This window comes from Aphelocoma coerulescens, chromosome 4, assembly GCF_041296385.1.
Source record: "Aphelocoma coerulescens isolate FSJ_1873_10779 chromosome 4, UR_Acoe_1.0, whole genome shotgun sequence".
In the NCBI taxonomy this organism is placed as follows: domain Eukaryota; kingdom Metazoa; phylum Chordata; class Aves; order Passeriformes; family Corvidae; genus Aphelocoma; species Aphelocoma coerulescens.
In genome coordinates, this window is record NC_091017.1 from 45,582,269 (window position 1) to 45,601,791 (window position 19,523).

Sequence of the window (19,523 nt, forward strand, 5' to 3'; positions counted from 1 at the left end):
GAGTGTGTGTCCTAATTTGTTCTCAGAGCTATGAAATAATTGTGGGCTAGGGTGGAAAAGTATTATGGATATAGGTATGCAAAGGAGCTTGCCAAGTGTCTATATATCATAAAATGTCTTAAATCTACAGACATAAAAGTAGGATGAAGACACAGCCATTAAAAAGGCAGTCATTTTTGAGTATCGCATAATTTAGACACTCTAAGTTATTGAAGTGTCACAAGTTTATTGCACCTAATTTATTAATACAATCATTTGGGATTCACTTATGTCTCTTGCTCTGCCCCAAAACAGGCTAAAAGTCTGTTAAAATGCACAGATTCTGCTTCAGCAGTGAAAGTGTAAAATGCTTCTCAAAATGCAGGGACATGAAAAATAACAATTTTACTGTAGTACTTGCAGGTAACAGGTGGCCATGTTTCTGATTATTTGTATTTGTGCATTAAAATAGGGCAGAGAAAGGAAATAAAAACCAGGTGAGCTTTGTTCCTGTTTAGCTTTCCCATTGCCACATTAGGTGACATTTTTATGGGGAAAATAGCCTCTTGCTTTGACCTCTAATGAGGACAAACAAAAAACCCTCCCCAAAACCAACCAACCAACCAAAAATCCTGACAAATACATTGTTAAGTGTTTTTATGCTTTGAAAAATAAATTTTTTTTTTGAAATGAAAAGTTTAAAATTTATTTTTAATCCTTTCATGTACTGAATTGGCTCTTCTTTGTTAGCAGGTTCTGTTTTGTTTATTTTGTTTATTCTCTTTTGATTTGTTAAAGCAGTTGACAAAATAGTGCTGAGGAGAGCTGGAGACAAAAGAATCCACTTGATTGTAATACAGGTGGAATTTTGACAAAACACCTTATGTGGTATCTGAGACAATTATACACATGAAGAGTTTTTACTTTTAACTTCTTTAAAATAAAATAATTAAAAATTTCTCACCTTTTGTTATCTTTTTTTCCCCTAATCAGGACAGAATTTTACCCTAAGGCAGTTAGGAGTTTGTGAACCAGCAGCTCGTCGAGGACTGGCATTTTGTGCGGAAATGGGGCTCCCCCACAGAGGTTACTCTATCAGTGCAGGGTCAGATGCTGATACTGAAAATGAAGGAGTGATGTCTCCAGAGCATGCCATGAGACTTTGGGGCAGGGGGGTCAAATCAGGGCGCAGTTCCTGTCTGTCGAGCCGTTCCAACTCAGCCCTCACTCTGACTGATACCGAACATGAAAACAAGTCCGACAGTGAAAATGGTAAGTTCTTATGCATATGCCCATATATAAATTAATGTTTATTTGCTGTTTTGGCTGACACTCAGTAATTTTAAATCATTAAAGGAATGGCCTTGAATTATTTACCTTCTTTCTTTTTTTTCCCCTCTCCCCAGAAAAGTCAATATTCAGTATCAGTCCTAACTAATGCAGCCTTTGGATGTGATGCTTTAGCTGTAATTTTGTAACAGTTTAATCACAAAAAAAAATTAGTTCTGTATTATCGCTAGCCATATCACCTGTTACCCTCTGGGGAACAGCTAAGTGGTGATAAAGTTGTTCCCTAGACTAGCTAGCATTCAGAAGTTTCATTGTAAACTGTTCTTCAACACATCTTAGAGAAGTTGCAGAATCTTAGAATGGATGAATGAACTCAAAGAATAGCTTATTAAGAGGGCTCATGTGATTGAAAAAGAAATTTGATTGTGCTTTAAACTTCTTAGCTGATGAGAGCAATTGGAATTGTGGTGAAGAGGGACATGTGGCCTTTGATGTGCCTGGGGGACTGGATTACTGTGCAATTAAAATCTGCAACAAAAATCTTAACAGCAGCTTTGTAGGATGTGGGGTATGACCATTGTATATTAAGTCTTAGAGTTTAAATGAAAATAGGTTAATACAATTGACTGATTAATTTTTAAAGCTTTTCAAAATTTTTTACCTCCTCTTGAGGTTATGAACAGAATCTAATGTGGTGTTAAATGCTAACTGTACCAGTCTTAACTTTTTATTTGCAGAAGATTTTCAGCTTTGCTAGAATTAATACAATTGTTCTGTTAACTTCATGACTTTCTATGCGAAAAATTCAAAAGAGGAATAAAGAAAAATGAGTAACAATGAAAATTAGCAATGGCTATTGCCTGCATGTCTACATGTCATTTTATTAATTTATTAAACCTGTCTGCTTGGCTGTACAAAAATTAGAGCAATTTTATTGCTGTCCTCTGGCAATGACTGTAACACATTGTGGGAAACAGCTATGTAGGTATGTATGCATGGTAATCCTCAAAAAATGAGTGCACTTTTATTTTAAACTACAAGCAATAAAGCTTAGTCCTTCCTATTTATTATTTTAACTTCAGTTTGAGAAAACAAACCCAAAGCTATAATTTGTTGTTATTTGTACTTGTTTTTCCTCTGGTGGCTGTTTCTACCAGAAGATGCCTGTGCAAAACCACTGTCTCAAATGGGACCGTCCTTTTGTGTTGGACTTAATGCTACATGGTACCTGAGCAGACAGCTCTCAGTGTTTACAGGTGTGTTGTGTCATGCTTGGAAAATTTGTTTTGAGTCAGAGGCATGTTCTGAAAGAAGACAGAAGTACTTGCCTTTTGGCAGTGGAGTTTCTGTGAGATAATGCTTGATATTTCAGCTGCAGAGCAATCTAGAATAAGTTGTTGAGCAGTCCCGTGATTTTGCAAGGTCTATGGTGAAACAAATTCTCTTGACCCTTTTGTAAAACCTTTGGTTATTGGTCTTGATAATACATATTTATATATACATGCATGCACACACACACACAATCTGTAGAAAGTCATATCTTTGTTACCGAAGAGGTGACTGCTTCAGAGTTACCATAGGTTTGGTATACTTTTCAATGGGTTTTACATTTAAATTTTTTTTAAAAGAAATTATCTGATTAAAATATGCCAAAACTTCCTCCAATCATCTGAAAGTTAGAATGTTTTGTTTTTATGTGTGTGAAAAGACTGAATATGTTAAAAAATACATTATTCTGCAGTGGTTAAAATTATGCAAGGAATGTCTGGTGTTTGATACAACTTCAACGAAGAGTTTAGCCATTAAAAAGGATTACAGTTGATTTATTTGTTAATAGGGAGGCCAGCAGTCCAGCTTAAGAATGTACTGGGACTGCTGTGAAGCTAATGAAATTTTGATGGCTTGAGAGTTCCCTAGGGTTATGAAACATCTATAACTTGGACCATGTCATGGGTCGCTGTTTCAGTGGAGATGTTAAAATGGTGAAAAGCTTAATCTTCTTTGGTATTTTTTCTCTGAATTTTTGTTTCCACTGAACGTGGAAGACTTGGCTGAGAAATTATTTTATACATATCGTTGGAACTCAGAAGATTTAATGCTCACAGTAGAATAGAAAATATAATTTAAAGCCAGGGAAACCGTATTGCCCTGGCAGGCGCAGGTGCTCTAATCAAAGGACTAAACTGCAGGTGAAAGTTTTGTTAATTTATGGCCTAAAGTTAGCAGCTGTGCCAGTCTGCTGTTAAATTCTGACAAATCTGATAAGGCTTTGAAACCAAAGTGAGAGTTACAGCAAGTCCGCTGTATTGCATCCCCCTCTGCTGTGTGTGAAAGATTCCTGACTGAATTTTGATGGCATTGCTTTACAGGTAAATGCATTTCAATGCAGTGTGTTTACCTTTAAGGTAAAAAAGGTGCAACTGGTTATTGATAAGCAAAACTCAACACCACCAGATCGTACTTTCCTCACCTAAAGGCCTCAGTGTTTCAGCGATCCCAGCGTTTACCCAGTAAAACTACTCACTGTTTAAATAGTCCTTTGCCATAATCAGACCTTGGACTTGTCAAGATGATGAGAACTTTGACTAATCCTACAGGTTTATGATGTCAGGATTAACAATTTGGTGAATGTACTTGGGGTTTTCTTTCTTGCTGATTAGACAGGAAGAGAAGCTCAGCATCAGAATAGCGTTTCCTTTCCTTCCTTGTAATTGTTATGTATTTGCTCTTCTGAAATAGTTGTGGATTGCATATCCCTCAGGAAGGCAAAACTTGCAATTCTGCTTCATAATTACAATAAGCAAGAAGAAATAGTTTGTTGAAAATTCTTATCTTTTATTTGTCAAGGTCTTAATAGTATGTTTCTAAGATCCTAAAAAAGTGACTTAAATTGTTAAATAATCTTGGAAGATGTCGAAGTTTCTTTAAACAAATAACATTGCAAATTATCTAGTTGCAAAATTTTAAAAATGAGAACATACTGTAACTGCCAGCAGATAATTTTTTTTTTAAAGCAACAGAACATATATCAAACATAGGGTTAATAGATGTATTCTCACATCAAAGGTTATTTTAGGATATTTCTCAGTAAATAATTCTGAAGAGAAATTATTTTCTTTGATTTCATTCAAGTTCCATGTATGACTCTTGGCATCATATTCTGAGAGATTTGTCATGTCAGCCTCCCTGAAGGAGGACCTGCATCTGTTATTCTGGGCAACCAACCAGTGTCACATGCAGTATAATGTATCAGTTGGAGCACACTGAGCATGCACATGCTTTTTCAGGCTTTCTTCTCCATTCTCATTGCAAGTTATTTCATAAATGCTGCATCGAGAAATTTATGTCAGTAATTGTTCTAGGAGCTGTTGCTTTGAAATACAAGCAGCGGGTCTCTTACATGCTTGCCAGTAACTTTATGTTGCTAAGCTTTTCTAAGATTACTAAAGTTTGTCTTTTAAACTGGATAAATATTCCAGCAGAGTATGAACTACAAGTTGTAGTTAGGCTTCAAATGGCCCATTTGCCTAAAGGGTCAATATATTTTTAAGGTATCTTAGAATACACTTATATATTTAAATTATTTTTTAAACCCGTGAAACTGCAATCGCTGACTTAATGAGACATCAGAAGGTTAATAAGCAAAACATGAAAGGTAATTGAGCAAGTTATTCCAGAAGTGCAGCACCTTATTACTTATTTATTTGTCCATGTAAAATTATATAGCTGGTTTTGTGTGCGTTTTTTGTGTGCTGGTCTGAAAGGCTCTGGCAATGATTCTGATTGAAAAGTCACTCATTTAAGACTTGGGTCAAGTTCATGTCACCTTGTACCTGGGCACACAGAAAGTAGTTCTATTGGCACTAGAATGTGGGGATTTCTTTTTCTGTTTAGTGAAAGTTTTGCACTGATGGGTGTTTGTTAGAAAGCCAGGGATCAGGATGTAGCAAAATAAAAAGAATAAAGGGAGAGAGAGAGTCAAGTTCAGGGCCTCAGGCAGTCATTCTGAATCGGTTAGATAAATGGTTTGAAACTTGGACCAATTTTTCATGGATACAGAAAAGTAGATATTGCTGGTAGAGTGTTTATTGCTGAGGGTTTGCTGTAAGGAGAAAATATCACTTTATCAGCTGTGTGGCTACCTACTTGCTTCCTCTCCAACTTCAGACAGTTTCTGAAGATAGCATTCTTGTGAACCTAATACTCTCTTGTCCTTCCAGAATGATGAATTTACTGGCATTCAGATCTCTGAAACCCAAGAAATATGTTGGTAAGATACTTGTTAAGACATTTTAATCTGTTGTGTCTAACCCAGTTCATCTATAACATATAATTGAACTCTGCATTAATAAATAATGCACATAATTCAGGAAGTAGTGTTACATGTTTTCACCTATTTAACATCTTTCTTTATGCTAAGGCACAAAACTTGATTTAAATGAACCCTATTGAATAGTAGCTGCACCTGCTAGCCAAATGCTGAGCCTGCTGATCAAAACCAGCCACATAGCTGGTGAATTAATCCTCATCTTACTGCTATACCACCAATTACAATTTCCTAACTCTTTCCCACAGATTTCCATCTAGCAATTGTCTTCTTCTCATTAAGTATGCCAAAATGTCCTAAATCTTGCTTTGTTGCCAAAAAAATTCATGACCAGGAAATCAACCTGTTTTATTTTAGACAGAAGTCAGCTCTGAAATAATATTTAACAGGCATACAAATTTTTCTTTGGTTACGGAGACACGGAACAGAAATCCATAAACAAAAGTAATTATCTGGTGTTCTGAAATATTATCAGTTTTCTATAGTTACACCAGTTTTCAGATTCTATTGTGATAGTAGTCCTGTGGTTATATTTCAATTAATAATCTAATTGTTAATGCAACTGAAAATCATGTTCATAATTCCTTTGGCTAGTGGTAGCCAAAGAGGCAACAGTTGGGATGACCTTTTTGCAGTAACTTTGTGGGATCTACTGGGTTTCATGGATTTGAGTGTCACTGAACTTGCTGTTGAAGAAGGGCATGAGATTCCAAAGGACCATCTTAATTACGCTTTCATGATGGAAATCTGGTATAGACCATCAGGCCAGAGGATGAGGCTCTTTGGCAACACCTGGACAAATTTTCTGATGTGCGGGAACTATAGGTTTAGCAACAGCTGACAGCAATAAAATTAGAATTGGTTTTTCCTTGCAGATCCCAATCAAAGCAGAAAATTTCAGAGAATTCATTCTTGGCTCTTAAGCTTATAAATCTTTCTAATGTTAAGGAATGGTGAAAGAGGTGTTTAATGACCAACTGTCATATTTCAGGGTTTCTCAAAATATCTGAATTTTAAGGAAAAAAAAACAAAACATGCAGAAAAAGGAAGGAAGGTCAAATTTCTGAGGAGGAGTTTACAAAGATGCTTCAGGAGGACCCTGGGGAGGCACAGGCATACGAATAAAATTGAGACACAATCAGTAAAAAAGTAGAGTTGTACGGAAACATGAATACTAAGAAAAAGGAGAAGACGGAGTTGATTTATTACTTAGCAGTGAAAGAAGATTATATTGCTGATATGTTTTCTTCTTGTTGGTTTTCAGCATTTTCTACCTGAGTAACTGATCACAGAGTTAATATTTATACTTTTAAATAAAGAATTAGAGGTTGCTTAGATAAATAAATTTTGTCCTGCATGTATAGAGTGTCTACAGCCCCTGGGCTTTTTATGATTCATGAGTGAGAAATCATTGACAATGGATATGGTTCTGGAAGGTAAAAACAAACAGGACAACTTCAGAAGGGAAAAAGAGAAAGGAGAAGGAACCTTTCTAATAAGTTATGCAGGAAACACCCTAGGAAAAAAACTGTTTATGCTTTATAACAAGTGAGACATTCTACATCATCTTGTGCAACTGTTCTGGTGCTTAGCCAACTTCATTGTGAATTTTTTCCCCTAATCAGAGTTTCCCTTGCTGCAGTTGGGACTATTGCATTGGGTAGTGGAAGACCAAAGTTAGATTTCCACCTTTTGCCTTTCTGGCTCACTGAGCTTCTCCTCAATTTGTATGCTTCAGCACTCCAATCATCGTGGGCAGTCTTCACTGAATTCATTCCAGTTTGTCAGTGTTGTACTGGCAAGATGCAAACAGAATATTGTCATCTAGATGTGGCCTTCAAATGCTGAATAAAAGGGACTAATCACTTCCCAGGGTATGCTGGCTCCGTTCTTCTGAATGCAGCCCAGTATGTGGTTAGGCTTATTGTTGAAAGGGCACACTGCTGAACTTGTCCACATTGGCTCCCCAGGTCCTTTACTACAAAGCTGCTTTCCAGTGGGCTCCCATTTAGTACTGTTAGATGTGGTTACTCTGCCTTTGGAATTCATGAGGCTTTTTCGGCCAATTCTTAGAGCCTGTTGAGATCGCTTCAGAAGGCATTCCTGCCCTGCAGTGTGCTGATCAGTCTTTCCAGCTTGGTGTCATCCGCAAACTTGCTAAGGGCACATTCCATCTTATTCATTCTCAAGATGTTAAATGTAGTACAGACATAAAACAACACCATCCCAACATTAGCTCCTGATGAATGCCATTACTGTTGAGCAACAGTTGCTCTTTGCACTAAAAAAACAGTAATCTTACAGCCCCTTCATACAACCAGTTTTCTACAAAATGTTCCTTGCATTTTGTAGAAAATGCAGCTCACCCATTCAGTCCATCTCTCTCCAGCTTGGCTAGCAGGATACTATGGGAGACTGCATTGGAAACCTTGCTAAAGTCAAGGAAAACGGTATCTGCTGCTTTCCGTTTGTCTGCTGTGACAATTAGCAGTCAGGTTGTTTAGTTATGATTTGCCTTTGGTAAATACATGTTAGCTGTATTCATTCACTTTCTTTTCCTGGAGACCTATCCCGGCATATGAAGGATACTTCCAGCAATATTTGTTCCATCATCTTCCCTGGGAGCCTGGGATGAGGCTGACTGCCTCTGGTTCCTCATATATTCCTTGCCCATCTTGAAGATGACATGACCTTTATAATCTAGTCATCAGGAGCTTCCCCCCATTACCATTACATTCCAAGGAGTCAGACAGTGGCCTTCCAAAGACTTTGGATGGCTCTGCCAGCGCCAGTGGATGCTGCAAGTCTGGGCCCCTGAACTTGTGTATGTCCAGCTTGCAAAATGATGCTCAGCAGCCCATGTCTCCTCTGCAGTGCAAGGGCTTCTCAACCAGCACTGAGCTTTGGCTTCCCCATCCCTGATCCTGCATGTCTGGGAAACATTTCTGTTTCTTCCTGGGTAGGTGTCACCTCAAGGTCACACTGGTTATTGGGCAGTGGTGTTTGCTGTAGTATGTGGGGGTTTCTTCCATGAATGTATAATGTCTTTGTATACATATATACTGCTACTGAAATAATCCTGCTGCTGCATTCAGTGCAGTGCTAAGACAGGAGTGGTGTGTCTCCATGAGTGCTTTGGGACGACGCTCTGAGACAAATGCCAGCCAGTTGGAGGCCTAGAGAAAGGTTAACAAGCATGATCAGAAGTTTGAATTACATGACACTAGAAGAGACTGGGAGAGCTCAGCCTGCTGCACCCGGTGTGCTCTCTCTAGATACTGCTGCTGTTACAAAGGCCACAAATGGCAAATAGGACCAGAGGCAAGCGGTGTGAATAGCAAAAAGTACAAGTTAGCTCAGATAATGGCATTCCAAGAGTAACTCAGTGAAAGATTCCTGGGGACCATGCGGATATTTAATCATCTGACGTATTTTCCAGAACAAGTTTTAAGTGCTGGTGTAGTTGTTGTCGGTCCTTGAGGAACAGGGTGCACAACAGAAGTTCTTCGTTTCCTTTCTGGTTTTGTTTTTTGTGAGTCAAATGTCTTATTCAACCCAAAAATTAGTCAGCAAGGAAGCATGCTGAGAAAATTAAGGCTATAAAAATGTTGCTCTTCAGTTTAATATATTAATATTTTTATATTGGTTTTCTCTTCTAATTGGAAATGGTTAACTTTTAATAGACTTTTTTCTCCTCATTTTAGGTTTAGTATAAAAATATTGCTCTTCAGTTCCCCTAAGCAATAGGGTTTCTTCTGGATGTACTTGTGCAAGGATTTAAATGTGAGGTTGCTGTAAGAGTGCAGCATGCTTTGCACATCTGTGAACTGATGATCTTTGCTGTTTTGGTTTGGAATGTGGTTTTGATGTCCTTGAAAAATCACGGTGGTAGCAGCAAATTGTTTTACTAATGAGTTAGAGAGTAACGAATTTGCTGAATCAGGCTTATCGACGTAATTATTACTGGAATAAAAAGGAGGAAAAAAAAATCTGTCAAAGCTGTAAGATTATTTGGTTATCATTAGAAAGCAAGTTTCTCAGCTACTACTTTCCTAGTGTACTGCATAGGTATGCCGATACCGAGGTAGGGGGTGTATATACATGCATATATTTATATATTCGTCAGCTAAAACCAAATGAATGGCAGAGATATAATCTAAATAGTAGTTACTCAATATAAAACGTAGGATTATTCATATTCAGTGGTTTTAAAGGTGTTTATTAAGCTTAATCTAATTTAGATTTGAAATAAGATTTTAATTGCATTTCCTTGTCTAATTATGTCATATTGAGAAATAATCTAATAATTATTTCAACTTTAAAGTAAATATCAGCTGTGCAATTGTAAGAGTATCAATAACAATTACAGGTAACAGCCTTTGTATGCTGGTCAAATAACAACTGGAGAAAATTTGTCAAGATGATTTTTTTTTTTACAAAATGCTGCAAAGGGTTTTGGAATAGACAGTTCTTTAATTCTTATTAAAGCCATGTAAAACTTACTTTGATGTTTTTTAGATAAAGCTTTTTTTCTCTGATTCAGATGAGAATTCAGTGTAAAATTAAGTTTCAAGCCAGATTTGAAAATTAATTCCTTTTACAATTATTAATGTGTGGATTGAACTGATCAGAACTTTTTTGGGTCTCTATAATATACTGCCTGATATGTTGGTAAAATTTAAGGGTTTTTTTCTTGATTTAAGGTAAGAAGAAGATGAAGTCTCAAATCTCAGGAAAAGAAATGCTTGTTAAGAAGCTGTGGGTTTCATTTTTATTCCACACTCTTCCCCTCATTCAGTATACCATTTTCTTCCTAAATTCTATCAGGTTTGTGTTCAGCTATCTATTGTTTTCATCTGTATGTTGCACAGAAGAAGAAATGTGGTTTTAGCTCACTGAAACCAGGAATAATAATTGTTAGGGGGTTTTTTCATTCCACCTTAGAAACCTTTCCATGAAAAGGTCTTTGATACCTGCTGTGACCATTGTAGTTTAGTCCAGGTTTTCTGTATAGTACATGGAAATTTGCGAAATTCTTCTCAATATCTTACTTTGGTTTTTGTTTGTTTTTCCTTTTTTTAGATTTTACAGTTATGAACTCACAGCATCAAGCTAGGAAAGGTGAACAATGTAAATTAATTATATATTAAATTACAAATATGCAAATATTTAGTAGGTGTGTATATCTCATATCTGCTGTAATAACATACAGAGTAGATAATAGTTTTCTTGGTTTGAAGATTCTGTGCAGCTGCTATGCCAGATCTGTACTGCTGCTGGCGAATCCCTCCCTGCTGACTTGGTACATCTGAGACGAAATGTGAGCAATTCCATCTCTAGTGCAGCAAATATTTCTATTCACAATAGAAAAAGAAGCTACTGACCTGGGAAGCCCTGGTTCTGGATTGTCAGGCCACAACAGATTAGAGACTAATCACAGGCTGTTTTTCTGGTTGACTATTTAATGGTTGCTTTTTGTCCTCACGGTGAAATAGATTCATAAGTGTGTGTATATAGCCACATATATGCATACATAATCATCTTTACAATGCCTTTTCATATCAGGTTCTTGTCATACACCCTGTCTTCTTATAGAGTAAACATACAGGGCTGAGGACCAGTTGTTTCTTCTTTAAATGACCTAGAAACTTTGAAGCATTTTCACAGCAAATACACGTGCAGTCGTGAGCATGGGCAAGAGAAACTTATTCTGGTGTTACACATCTGCCACTGGAGAGATTGTATGTACTGTATGCTGGAGAGATTGATTTTCCTCCCTCCCCCCCAGTCGCTGGGGTTTTATTAATGTAATATTTTTGTAAACTACTTTGAAGTTACAAATAAATTGCTTTGGATAAGTGCTGATGACTAATGCTATGGAGTCTCAGCCTGCACCTGTGGCAGACAGTCTAAAGAATTTGGGTTGTTTTGTTTGTCTACAAAACTTGACTTTCTTTTCACAGTGGTTTCACTGAACTGTATTGGTCACCTGTGCAGGTTGAAGAAAAATAGCAAAGGTGAGAAGTCTAAGATACTTTGAGGCAAAATTTAGTTCTTTGAGAAGGTTTCGTAATTGTCTTTTCTTCCTGCTGTTGAAGATGAATATTGAATTTATCAAGATAGTTTATAATCTTTGAAGTTCTTTTGAATATTCAAAGTTTACAAGATAACTGGGTCAAAATGACTTTGAAAGAAAAGGGCCTTGGTTAAATAGGTAGTATCCAGTCTCCTTCCATGTAGATTTAACTAGAATTGTTCAAGCTGCTAAGTTCTTCATTGCATGATTGCTGTATGCTCTAAAAGGAGATTTATTTAAAATTGCTTAAAAGCTGCACTCAGTGGGGAATTCTGCTGCTCGTTCCCTTAACTACTTTAGCTGCAGAGAACATATGACGTCTTTTTCATTAACTGTCTTTGCTGCTTGTTTGCTTTCAGTAGAGTTCTAGGAGATTGTTATATTGTTTTGTAAATTCAATATTGCTGGATCCTGGCTGCTTATGGCAATTGAGATGAGATTAGATGCTTTTGTTAACAGGCCCCAGACTTTAAATTTATAGGGACTAGGCACCATCTGTTCTCAATTAAAGGTCCTGAGCTCTGAAATTAATTCCTTCCATTGGTCCATTAGACTCAGTCTTTTGACCTGAAGTCATGATAAGGTTATATTAGCCTCTTGGGTCTTGGAAAAGTGAGGAGTTCACACAGGGGCAGTGCTGAATATTCCTTTTAGTCCTTGTATCAGTGTAGTTAGAGGACAGAAAGCAATAATTGTTTTTCCATTTTACAGGTATAGTGAGATTTTTCTAAAAGCGCCCTGGAGATTTAGAGCTCACATCCTCATGAGTTGTCATAGGACTTGTGCTTCTAAATCATAGAAGTTCTATTGAAAATCTTTCCCAGAAAAATCAAATTAATATAGAGAATGTTGACTAAATTCACAGGAAGACTTGATATAGAAGTGGGCCGAGTGTAAAAGTCCATTGTTCCAGGCTTACATTTGCTTATTAGATTAGCTGTGTTGTGCTTCAGCTGTCTTTCATTGATTCCTTCTGCAGCTGCAAGAGGATGCGGGATCTTACCAGAAGTCCCTGCCCTAGAATTATTCAGCAAGTGCATTTGCTGAATTTATATCTGTCCTGTGGTGTGTAGAAGCTGCAGAGAAGAAATGGATGGATGGAGAAATGGGTTCACATTTTTGCGGTTCTAACTATTCCCTCTTTCACATTTGCTTTCTATATTCTACTGAAAATTTAGGTTTTCTCCATCAAAATACGGCAGGAGAATACTGTGGAGTGGGAAGAACCTGTAGCCATGAGATTCTTAGTTTCAAAGGAAAAGCTCCAAGGTATCAAATAGCTGTGCTGGTTGTTTAAATTTACTGGCAGTTCCTATACACATGAAAATGTATTTTAAAGGTTTCAGGATCTGGTAGTTTTATTGGTTTTATTTATACAGCACTAGTAATCCTCTAGAATGCAATTTGTAAGAGTTTTTGAGACTGAAGGCTCTTTAGTGTCCTGTAAGTATTTCTGTCTTACCCCAAATGCAAGTTATTAGAATGTTTTGGGATCTGCTGGCCAGTAGGCCATGAGTAGAAATCAGCAGAGAGAGTTCATGTGCCTGTTTTTATTCCTATGCAACAATCCCCATGACATAAAAATTGCAGCAGTGTTTGACTTCATACAGGGAGCAAACAAAGTCAAAGTGGCTGCCGGTGGGAAAGGAATGACTTGTGGCTAACCCACCTAAGTGTTGCTTGCTGGCAACCTGTCAGCCAGAGGTTAAACCCAGGAATTCAGGTTTTTTATTACTTCTCAGTATTTTCCTAAAGTTCACCTAACTCCTTGTCCATAAATTTCTTATTCACTGGGCGGTGAGGATACTCCCACTGCTGCAGAGGTTTATACTTTCAAGGCTGACTGCAGTGCCATTTCCTTGTGCCATCTTCATGCTGCCAAGGCAGTTTTATGTAGTTGTGTCATGCCTCTGTTGTTTTTTAGGTTACCAGAAGATGGGTTGCTGAGCCCTGTAACTACTGGCAGAACAATACTGAAACACTTTTTCATGTCCATAGGGAAAAGCACTCTTCTTACTGTTCTAGCAGTTGCAATGCTTATTTCCAGCAAGGCCGTATCTCAAGCAGGCCACAACCTGTTGTCTTTAAAAGGTGGGTTTTACCACAATCTAGGTGTAGGCATGTAACAGCTTTTTAATTGGGTTCATAAACAGCTAGGTAAAAATAATTCTTTTGTCTGCTGCTGCAATTAGGAGTTCATAAAGATTGGTAACTTTAAAGTTAGGTATTTTTCAACATTACTTGAACTGCAATAATGTTGGAGTCCCCATGATACAAGACATTATTTGTCAAGTGTGGCTTAGATGGCTCTGTGACATGTATATAGATTTCAAAATTCATTTTCAGTTGTTACAAATGCCCAGATCCATTTTTGAAAATATAAGTTAGAATTCTTACCTTTTTCCCAAATGTAACATATCATATAAAACTATTAATGGAACTTACCCAGAAAACACTGGTGTCCACTTTGCAAACATTAATAACATTTTCCTTATTCAGAGACTCATCTTTGCACTTCTGGGATTTAGGGAACACATTTAAACTACTATAACAATATTGAAAATATGGCAACAGAGTCTGAGTACTTTTAGTTAGCAATTTGCTTTAAAAAAAAGTTCATTTCTTATTTTCTTACAAATTCTTTGTTCTTTGCAGCATCAAATGCATTGATTTTTATAAAAAAAGTTAATCAGCTTACCTTCATTCAGAATGGATTTCTGTTCCTCTGATCAGCTTTACACAATTGAATTTTTCATCCTCTTTTCTGAGGTATTTCAATGTTATGAAAAAAGCATTAAAGAGAATTCTGATAAATTATTCCTTTAAAAAAGATTCTACTGCAATGTACTTTCGTTGAAGCTGGAGAGTTAATTGAACTGAGAGATATCTCTTTTGTTTTCAATGATAAAGGTATCTATCTTGGTAAATACAAGAGACGATGTCTCATGGGGAACTGGTTCCCTACTGACTCTGGTTACCCCAGGATTTACAATATGAATTTGAAGTAACCATTTAGGTGATGTGGTAGTTTTGATTATTTGAAAATCCAGTTATCTTTGTGATTTTAAAGTAGAATAAGTACACTACAAAGTATGGGAAGAAATATTTCCCAGTCATATAAACAAATAACAAAAGGGCTTTTTTTTTTTTTTTTATGTTTTTATCATGCTGTCTGATTTTGCTTTTATGGAGCAATGGTGGTTCTTCCCAGAAACTGTAAAAAAGCCAGACAGTTGAATATGTTTTTCTGCAAAATGTTTGATTATGCTGTTTTGCTTTAAGAAACAAAAAATCAAAAAAACACAAAACAACAAAAAAAGCCCAATCCCTCCCCTCCCAAAAACCCACAACCTTTTTTTCCAGTATGTTTCTACTTTATTTTTCCTTGTTAAATCAAGCTGACCTAATCTTTTATGAGTTGTTTTTGTATCTGTATTACCTCAGGCTGTGCTCTCATCAGACTTTACAAGCTAAGTAGACTTGAGTTTCGGATAGTCTGTGGAAATAATCAAAGAAAATGTACCATACTCCTGGATGTGATGATAATGGCTCATTATGTCCATTAAATTTAGTCCTGAATTGGTGCCGAGTATTCTGCTGCGAGTTCAAGTTAGACCCGTTAGACTCTGTGTGCTGATCACTTGTAATTACTAAAGCACAACTGTTAGCTCAGCTAAACTCTAGTTCTAGTGTCTTTCGTTCTGCTTATCAATTTCTTCTGAACTTTACATGTGGGAAGCCTTCAAAGCATTTGCTTTGAAGTAAGAGACACTTCAATGAAATCTTGATTTGGTCACTAATTTGCTGTATCTGCATTTGCACTCTGCTTAATTTTTCTGGTTTTGTTTTCCTATTTATAAATGAGCATCATACTGCTTATTTTGTATCAAATTTACTAACTCTGCCTTTTTTAACTTCTTGAACTTAATAAGTTGAAACAGTTGGGAATATTTTTTGTGTATGTGTTTGTGTGCCTAAATAAATATATATTAAATCAGGATACATTTCCAGTAACTTTACAAATGGCCTAACTGGTATCAATTTAAAAGTGTTTCTGAATTCTGCAGTTAATCTCTCTAAATTTTATGATTAAAAATACCAAGGTGGGTGCAAAACCTAGCCAATTTCTGGTAATTTCAGATGAGATGCACAAATTATAAGCATTTTAAGATGCTTGTGTGGGCACATTCTGAATAAATGCAAATATTTTCGTATGTTCCTAAAGTGTTATGTCTATTGCTACTGCTAATTGCTGTTACTGGAAATGTGGTTTTTATCTGCTTGTACTGGAGTAAAAAAGCAGAGATTGTGTTTCTGCCCTTTCTTCTGTTACATGCCACCTCCCATTATAGCAAAGTACAGCTGAGCTGGTATTCTTGTACAGGCTTTGGCTAAATTGCTATGAACTTCCTGAAATGATTCTTTTGATTTTTGATTATATCAGTACTCTTAGATCAAGTACTGACATTTTTCATACTCCCCTACAATACCATTTTTACATTTTCTCTTATCTCTTGTTCAGGGCTCTTCAACCTGAGGCTTCAAATTTTATCGATTCAGTAACAGATTAATTTTCTTTTTTTGGAAAATGGGCACAAGTGTCTCCATCTCCTGTTTTGGAGAGGTGCACATACTACCATGCTCAGTCTGCTTGATGTGTTCCCATAGGATCCACAAAGCATGAGGGAGAGGAGGCAAAATCAACTTTCAGGAACTATCTGAACTGGTCTCATCACATCTAAATGAAGCAGTGGCCTTTCCTCCACTCTTCTCCCATTCCACCAAAAGCATGGGAACAGTTTGTTATCAGGTAGACAAGCCAGATTCCATTCTTCCCCAAAATGGAAGTGCCACATTATAAGTCAACCACTGATTCTTGGAAATGCAGGCAGATGCTTGCACTTTCAGAATCATAGGTGGGTATCAGGAAGAAGCAGACTCAGCCTTGCAGGGACACTGGATGGAGATTTACTCCTTTCCTGCAGTGGAATAAGGAAGAGGAAAAGCCTCCGCATTCCACTGGTGACAGAAGGTCCAACATGGCTTGCTTCCTACCAGCCATGTAGTGCTGGGACAGCTGAAGCAGCTGCTGGCACTGGAACACCTGTCATTACATGTGCTGGTCAGGTGTATCATTGCATCTTATTCATGTTTGCTCTCTCTCCCCAGATGAGTTGGTCTGTCATAGAGTAAGGAAATGTCTGCCCTAAATTTGGTAGTTGAAACTGAGGAGAGCAAAGCCAGGGTTAACAGTAGAGGTAGCAGCCCTGTCTGGTCAGAGCATTGCCTTTCTCTGCTCTGCTCTCTGCTCTGACACCACACTAAACATGTCTGCTGTGCTGTATTTTCTCTCCAGTACCTTCCCAGGACCTCCTCAGAGTTGGCTGTGGCCAGAAGTGGCCTCGTTTGTTTTGCAGCTGTAGATGATGACACAGCAGAATTCAAGAGAAAATGCATGTGTTCATAGTATTTCCTCATTCTGAAATGTAGGATGACTTTAGCCTGTCACGTGTCTACATTTGAAGAGAGTCAATAAATCCATACATTTCTTATCAGCCCTTCTCATTTTGGTGCTTCCATTCTTCACACTCCTCTGGTGCACAGCTTTTTAACTTGCAAGGCTCACTTCTGCAAGAAGTATTCAATTTGCAATTTCACTGCATGGCCTGTAACACAGAACACAGGAATAAAAGGATTTTCCAGACAGCTAAGCATTACAATATATCAGTTGTGGAAGTGTGCTCGAGGAGGGACCAAATCCTTATGCAGATTGACATTGCCAGAATTCATGTAAAGCATGCAGCATCAACCAGGATCTCATGAAAGCTGTAACAGCTCATACTGTTCTAGATTATAGACTTGGCTGGAGCCATCACCAATCAGGACTGGGAGAGGAAAAAAAAATGCAGTCCTGTGAATATGGATAGCGGAAGATGTGAAATCATGCATGCATATGTATTGCAGCTTTCAAGGCTTCACTCCTAACATCTGCAGGTTTGGCTGGAGTTTGTATACTGCCCTTCCAGGTACCACCTGAACAGAAAGATATTATGGATCAGACTGATTTAATGGAGCAAGATGCAGCTTGGTGGCTTAATGCCATGAACATGTGGAGATAGTGTTTTTTTCCTGGCTGTGACTATTCACATCAAATGCACTAGGCAGGCTGAGTAACTTGCAGATACAAAGGGAGTGATATTGGGGTGAAAGAAAATTACCTAGTCTTTCTTCTAGGTTTTGAACTTTGTCAGACTGTCCCACAAAGAGTTCTGCATCTCATTTTTGCACCTTACTTCAGAGAACAAGTCCTGAAAAACAACACACTATCAAGCTGAAAGGATGTGACATTGATTCATCTCATCTTTGCTAGGAAGGAGTCTGCCTCAAAGGAGATCTTACCATATAAACTCTATTTCCATGAGTTCTGTATTTTCACAATAGTTAAATGATGACAGGTGTGGCTGTTGAAGGGATTTTTGTGGGCAGTGTGAAGGATTCATTTGCCACAGAACACCAAATTCATAATTTCTTTCTGCGTTGTTTCCTAATTGTCATAGAGTGTCCAAGCTTAGCTGAACAAGGCTGCAGGGTTCTTGTTCCAGAAAATTTCAAATACCAGCGGTATCATCAGTTACCTCTTGTGCAATTGTCTGTTGTATTCAGGGCATACTCTTCAGAACCAAGGTTCTGTCTGGTCCAGTCATTTGGGCTTACCTTGAATGTCAGTGGCTTGAGCACCACCATGAGTTACTGTGCCTTGCGGATTCAGGGAATCCCTTTTCAGAAATCATGAGACTTCTTCCCTAAAGTGGATGGATTTTCCATGTGAGGTTTGAAATGTTTGGATCCAAACAGAGTTTCTGCAACACAGAACCTAGCCAGGCAGGAGCTAGTTTCACATCTTCAGTATCTGATAATGAAACTCTGACACCAGGATTCCTTAGGAATCTCTCAAACAAAATTGGAGACAGCTAACCTGTGGAATACTGTGAATGTGCTTAGTACTTTTTTTCCTAGAGTTTGCATTTTCTAAGTAACATATACAACTAAATTAAATGTGAGGACAATGGACTTTTTTATTCCACTTCAGGTCTTACTGCTTTCCCTGGCAAAATGCAATTAAAATCAGTAAGCATATAGATAGATTTGAAACACATCAGTTTAAAGCCTTTGTGCTGAAGAACTTGCAGCTAGAAGTCTTTAAAGTAGGCAATAGACTATTAAAAGTCTAAACAAACTGCTGACTAAATTCATTCAGAAACTAAATTATTCAACAGTATCCAATACACATTGTCATAGCATGAATTTATAACTACCTACTCTTCTTGGGAGCATTTTGTGTAATTGCTATAGCTTGAATAGTAGGAACTAGATTATTCAATCACTTCAAACTGATCTGCAGTATCTGCAGAAATTGGATATGCATGCCTTCAAGTTCCTGGCTTTTCTCAGGCGGAAAGTGAGTATTCACATATGTAAATGTGAATATATGCAGAAAACTATTCAATTCTTTAGCCTATATGACTTTCATGATGTTTGCATGATAGCATACTTCATAGAAACACAAATACGAATTCTAAAATCTGGAGAATTCCTGAAGGGTATTTAAAAATTAGTATCTACACCTTATTTTAGTCAAAGACCTGTGATAGGGTTATCTTGTCTTTTAGAACATTATTCACATATCATACTACTGTATTTAAGGAATTTTAGTTGAAAAGCTTTATAGAACGCATTTTGATAAGTCTGGATATATTAAAAACTCAATATTGAAGAATGCATCTAGCAGTAAAAAAGTTAGCAAAGCGGTCCCCCGTGCTGTGATTAATTTATATATTATCAAGGTCTTTA

The 19,523-nt window shown here is 37.3% G+C and overlaps 1 protein-coding gene across 46 annotated transcripts in view; it reads left to right on the top strand.

Moving 5' to 3' along the window:
• Positions 1–19,523, top strand: part of TENM3 (teneurin transmembrane protein 3) — a 1,310,258-nt gene that overhangs the window by 1,003,391 nt on the left and 287,344 nt on the right. For 45 of the 46 annotated variants that reach the window (XM_069013799.1, XM_069013797.1, XM_069013796.1 and 42 more), the window contains one exon: positions 973–1,251. The exons of the other annotated variant lie outside the window; for it this stretch is intronic. In XM_069013799.1, coding sequence (XP_068869900.1) covers positions 973–1,251 — 279 coding nt within the window. The remainder of the gene's footprint in view (positions 1–972; positions 1,252–19,523) is intronic. 46 annotated transcript variants of the gene reach the window in all.